This window comes from Geospiza fortis, unplaced genomic scaffold, assembly GCF_000277835.1.
Source record: "Geospiza fortis unplaced genomic scaffold, GeoFor_1.0 scaffold275, whole genome shotgun sequence".
Lineage (NCBI taxonomy): Eukaryota > Metazoa > Chordata > Aves > Passeriformes > Thraupidae > Geospiza > Geospiza fortis.
In genome coordinates, this window is record NW_005054341.1 from 559,915 (window position 1) to 565,718 (window position 5,804).

The 5,804-nt window shown below is 62.9% G+C and overlaps 1 protein-coding gene across 1 annotated transcript; it reads right to left on the reverse strand.

Annotated features, from left to right (window-relative positions):
- Window positions 1-1,986: 1,986 nt before the first annotated feature.
- Window positions 1,987-5,804, reverse strand: LOC102036589 (tubulin monoglycylase TTLL3-like). Its single transcript, XM_031058323.1, is given in 11 exon segments — window positions 1,987-2,501; window positions 2,652-3,412; window positions 3,505-3,751; window positions 3,824-3,972; window positions 4,044-4,212; window positions 4,444-4,551; window positions 4,648-4,762; window positions 4,841-4,969; window positions 5,101-5,454; window positions 5,575-5,678; window positions 5,765-5,804. Coding segments are annotated over 11 exon segments (2,691 nt in total).

Here is a 5,804-nt window from a genome sequence, read left to right on the forward strand (position 1 = left end):
GATTCAGCTTCCCAGAAGTATCTGTCACTTGGGAGAGCAGAGCTTTCCTCTCTATTACCAAGGTCTCTCTCTGTCTGACTATCCCTTGGCCCCCTTTAAAACCATCCACCAAATGATCACTCAGCTTTTCCATAACCACTCCATTAGCAGTTTTCTTCCCTCTCTCACAGCTTACTTCCAGCTCTTTGTTCAACACCCTTATTTCTGCTGATGTCATTTAAGTTCTGGAGCTTCATCCTTTGACTCCCCTTGTGACACCTGCTCTCACATCCCTAAAACCTTCCTGTGCTGCTGTCACTGCTTCATGCAAGAGACTCTCCTACCCCACTTCTGATGTACAACGGGAGTCTCTAAATACATCCTCACTGCCACCCTTGAGGACAGTCTTGAAAGATTCATCCTGAGTCAGCCAAGCCCCTCCATTTGCTCCACTTCTGCCTCTGGGCCACTGGCATCTGAATGAATTGACCAGTCATGCAAAAAGGTTTTCTGAGCACTGGGTTTTCTGACTGAGTGGTAGATAACAAAATGCCAGTTAAGTCAGCTCTTCTCCTTTTTTGTGTGGAGCAACATGTGAGGACTGGGAGAGTCTGCAGCCCGTTCTGGCTGGTTTGAGAAGGCACGAGGATGACGCCAGTAAGGATTTCCTGGGGGAACAGAAGATGGTCCCCCCTCAGTATTTGCCCTGCCAAACAGCCTTTTCAGGGGCTAGTCACCAACATGGGTACATGATCCAAACTGATGCAGGAGATGGCCCCTGCTGCTGGCCAGGTTTGATTTTCCCCTTGCATCCAGCTTCTCTTCCACTTGCTCCCAGTGGCCCTGGTGACTGCAGCCAGCAGAAAATGGTCTGTCTGGACCTTAATGCAGCAGGAGTTCCCCAGCGAGGAAGAGCTCTCTTGGAGAGAGGAGGCCTGAGGAGCTGCCTCTAACAGCAGAGTGGCTGGCTCTCTCAGCTCCAGACTCCACATCAGAACTCTGCCAGAAGCACCAGCCTTTTTCTGCAGCTGATGTACCATGCACTGGTCACGTCTGCCCAGCCCAGCCACCCTCGGGGACAGCAGCCAGCACTGGGCACAAGCACTGCAGAGCCACGAGATCCTGCGTGCTCTCTGCCAGCATCCACACACTGGAACAGATCCCCAGAGACACTAAGGAATGTCCCTGGAGACACTCAAGAACTGCCTGGACACAATCCTGCGCCATGTACTCTGGGATCACCTGCTGGAGCAGGGAGGTGGCATCAGATGACCCACTGTGGTCCCTTCCAACCCCAGCCATTCTGGGATTCTGTAACAGGGCGGGTTACCTCATCACAAACGGAACCTGCAGGAGCTGGTGCTGCCCCAGGGCCCCACTGCACTCCCCCCACCTCCTTTCCTGTACATCCGAGCAGCCCCAGGAGCCCACAGGGCACCCCTGAGGACACCTGACTTCCCTTTGCCAGCCCACTAATCCCCACCTGCTGGCAGGCTCATGCACCCACTTCTTCTCTTGGCACGCCCACAGGATGGGGTTCCTCCTGCCATGCCCCTGGCGTGTCAGGGGGCACCAGCCCTGCCAGCACTCTGTGCCTGACCAGTTCCCAGGGGTGCGGCAATGTCACCGCTGCCACAGCTCTGCCTGGCAGGGGCCAGCACAGGCAGCTTTCCCTGCCTCCCGTGTCTGTAGCCAGCAGAGGAGCTGCCCTGGCAGCCCCAGGTCCTGCCTGCAGCATCAGCCCCAGCTGTGTCCACGTCTCCCGCACACAGAAGGTCCAGCCAGGCTCCTTCTCACGAAAGTCTATTAAAGCAGGCGTGCAGGCTGAGGTGGCTACTGCAGCACAGCACTGGGCTCCTGTTCCCGCCGGGTGCTGCTGTGTTAGCCACCCAGGACGGCCAGGGCGCTGTCACCTCGTGGGGGTGTCTCTGTGTCCCAGGTCCTCTGCATCCCCTGGGGAGCTGCCGCGCTCTCCCGTTCCCGGCAGGGGCTGGGGTCCCGGGGCTGTCACAGCGCCGGCAGGCGCGCTGGCCTGGCAGGAAGCCCTGCGGGGGTCGGTGCACAGCCCGGGGGCCGCCAGGGTCTGCTGGGCGCTGCCCGGGGCTGTGGCACAGGCCCCCGCACCGGGGGACGGGCACTGATCGGGGGCAGAGCTCTGTGCGGCCGAGCAGCCTGGGGCTGCCCGCCCGGCTGACTGAGCCGGGGCAATCCCTGGTGCCCTGGGGGTCGCCTGGGCCTCCTGGGCGCTTCCTGGCGTGGTGACAACCTGTCCAGGGGACGGCTATTGATCGGGGGCCGAGCTAACTGAGGCTCAGCATCCTCGGCTTGCCCAGCCAGGTGGAGGAGCTCCTGGCTCCTGGCAGAACCGCCCGGAGGTAGCCAGGGACTCCTGGTCACTCCCCGGGGCAGTGGCACAGGCTTCCTGTGCAGAGGACAGCTGGTGGTCGGCTGCAAAGCTGTCTGGGGTTCAGCTTCCTGGGGCTGCCCGACCACCAGGTGAAGGAGCCACGGCAACTCCTGGTCTCCAGCAGAGTAACCTGGGGGTCGCTGGGAGCTCCTGGCGGCTCCCTGGCTTGGTGGTCCTGTCACTCTATCCATGGAACAGCTACTGATCAGGGGCTGAGCTTCCTCGGGCTGCCCATTGAGGTGAAGGAGCCATGGCAGCTCCTGGCTCCCAGCAGAGCAGTCCGGGGGCTGTGGCAGTGCTGGAGGGTCAGATTTGGGCAGGCAGCGGCTGCCCTGCAGCCCCATAGGAGGCAGCTTTTCCTGTGCCACCCTCGACCTGTGGACCTTGGTGGCTCTGTTCCCTGAGGGTGCAGAGCTGGGGAGCTTGTCCTGGGATCGATGCTTCGCCGACTGAGGCTTCTTCAGGGAACAGCCCGTGACCATCAGCCTCAGCCCCACAGTCAGACATGAGGACACGGCTGCCTGCAGGGGGACACAAGGGGCAGTGGGGGCTCAGGGTGCCTGGGGGGTGGCTGTCCCCAGCCCCCAGCCTACCTCCTTATAAAGGAGCTCAAAGGCGCCAATGGAGCAGGTGGGGTTGTCCTTGCGGTCGAGCACGAGGCGCAGCGTGTCCCGCTGGACGTTGGCGCACAGCTGGCGCGTCACCGCCGAGGAGGGGCTCATGGTGGGGCAGGAGTTGATCTCCAGCAGCCAGGGCTGGAGGTCCTCCCCGATGAGGAAGTCGGCCCCGAAGAGCTCAAAGCTGCCCTTGCGGGAGCCCACCTCGTCCCGGGCACAGCGCAGGGCGCTCAGGATCGCCGCCTTCATGCCGGGCACCATCCCCCGCTGCCAAGCGTTCGCCCGCCCCAACCACGCCAGGTGGGCCTGGAACTGCTTGTTGGACCAGATCTTGTCGGGGGGCACGCGGGGGTCCGGCTGCCACGTTTTGTACCGCTTCTGGATGGAGACGTTGCAGAGGTGCCTGGCGCTGGGACAGGGAGAGCGGGTCTGGGACAGGGGGGACGCTGCCCCGACCGAGGGGCTGGGCAGCGCCAGCCGGGGCTCAGGGGGGACACTCACGGCTCCAGGGGGCACAGCGAGAAGGGCCGGGAGCAGAAGCGCAGGTAGCAGTCTCGGTAGAACCAGACAGTCAGTGGCTTCCAGTCGGTCACCACAAACCACTGCCGGATGTCGAATTTGGTGTTGAAGATGGTCAGCGGCCGCTCCACGTACTTCTCCCCCACCCACTCGCACATGCCCGCCGGGGGGCCCACGCAGCTCTGCGCCAGCTCCAGCACCTCCTCCAGCCGCGTCGCGCACACGATGCCTGGGCAACACAGGGACGGTGGGACCCCTTCTCCGCGGGCATGCGTGTGCCCCACGCCTCCCCCAGCCTTACCCCTGCCGCGGGATTTGGCGCTGGGCTTGACGATCCAGACGTTGAGGCTGCCCTCTATGCCGAGCTGCGGCAGCTTCTCCTCCAGGCGCTGCAGCAGCTCCTGGCACCGCTCCTGCTGCTCCCTGCCCAGCTCCAGCCTGGCCCCCTCACTGTGGGGGGACACGGGGTTCAGCACCGGCCCCACCACCGTCCCCCCTGCCCCGTCCCGCCCAGCACCCACTGTGCCACACGGTAGTATTCCGGCAGGAAGCGGTCCCAGTCAATGCACGTCCGGCAGGGCGACGGGGTGCTCCTGTCGATGTCCTGGTGCCCCAGAACACCCAGGTGCTGCTCACAGACCTCCAGGGCCTCCTCCAGCAGCTCGGGATACAGGGGGGAGTGCGGCCCTGCTGTGGACAGCATGAGATGAGATTCATGACTCCTATGCCAGCCTTGGGAGCAAAGCACTGAGCCTTCCTGTGGGACAGGTGCCTTTGGAGCTAGGGCAGGGGTTGGAGTAAGGGATTCTAAGCCACAGACATGAGCAGAGGCTCAGCCTCCAAGCTGAGCTCTCAGACACTCCCTGAACTCCCCGGTTCATCCCTCGCCTCCGCCCCGCTCAGCCAGCTCCATGCACTCACCGGGCACCTCGTCGGGTTTTGAGGGCTGCTCTGTCCCCACTGGCCTGTCCCCGCCCTTCTGCAGGGCCAGTTTGAGAAGGCTGCGAGCTGCTGTCAGGCAGAAATCGTCTGCAAGAGGGAAGCATCATCCCTAGCCAGTCCTGCACAGGACATGGGAAGACTGGAGCACAAGGGGTGACAGGAGGGCAGCAGCCCCACGCTCACCAATGAAGGCTTCCGTCTCGTCCTTAAACCCCAGCCGGTAGCACCGGGGGAAAAAGGTGTTGAAGTCAACTTGCTCAAACCAGGACAAGTTTTGCAGGCTTTGGCACAGCCCCTCCTGTTTAGAGAAGCTGGTCATTTCCTTCTGGACACCTGCACCCCTTGTGTCCCCTCCCTGAGGCCCCCATGCTCCCACCTTGGTGCAAAGCGCGGCCAGCCGGGGATAGCGGTTCACCACCTCAATCCTCGCCAGCAGCTCCTGGTCAACGCTGCTCAGGCGAATGGTCCAGAGGAAGTTTGGCACCTGGTCCTGCACCAGGAAGGACTGCAGGAGGGAGTGGGCTGGGGTGAGCCAGGGAGCCCCCATCCTGCCCCAGGCTGAGCCCTGCTCCTGAGGGTGCCAGGGGAGGACGTGGGGAGCTGTGGCAGAGCTCAGCCCTAGCCCCCTTAGCTAACCATGAGGTCATGGATGTCTTCAGAGTCCTCACTGCACTGCTCCTTGTCTTCCTTCTCGTCTTCATCTTCCCTTTCCCCATCGTTCTCCTTACTGTGTGCTGTGCAACATGGGTGCTGCAGGGGCTCTGCGGTGCCCAAGGAAGGCTGTGCCCCACCAGGTGGGTTCAGCACTGCCTCCCCCTGCTCATCACCGCCACCGCTTGCCCCCTTGTCCAGCTGCTGTTTGCTTTGGTCGGCAGGCTGCTGCTTCAGCTGCTTGCGATTGAGGGGCAGCTTCCTCTCCACCCAGCCCCGGGCGCGCAGCAGCCGGCGGATGACGGGGTAGGGGCCGTGCACGGTGAAGATCTTCTTCTCCTGCGGGACAGCAGCCAGCTCAGCCTGCCCTCCCAGCGCTCCGGGCCGGCTCTGCTGAGCCACAGGGGCACAAATGCCAGCATGTGCCATCTCGGGGCACTGTGGAACCGAACCCCTCACCTTAATGGCCTTCTCCACACGCAGCCTGGCCTTCCTGAGCCGCTCCGACTCAGCTGCGTACTGCTGGCCATCGTGGTAGCCGATGGTGGCAGCCGCCACCTGCCCTGTGAGGACAGCAGCCCCACCTGAGCCCGCTGTCCCTGTGTCCCCAGGCCCACGGGGTGGGCAGGGAGCGGGAGAACATGCTGACCTGTCTGCCTCTGCCTCACCACATCTGGGGATCCTGCCAT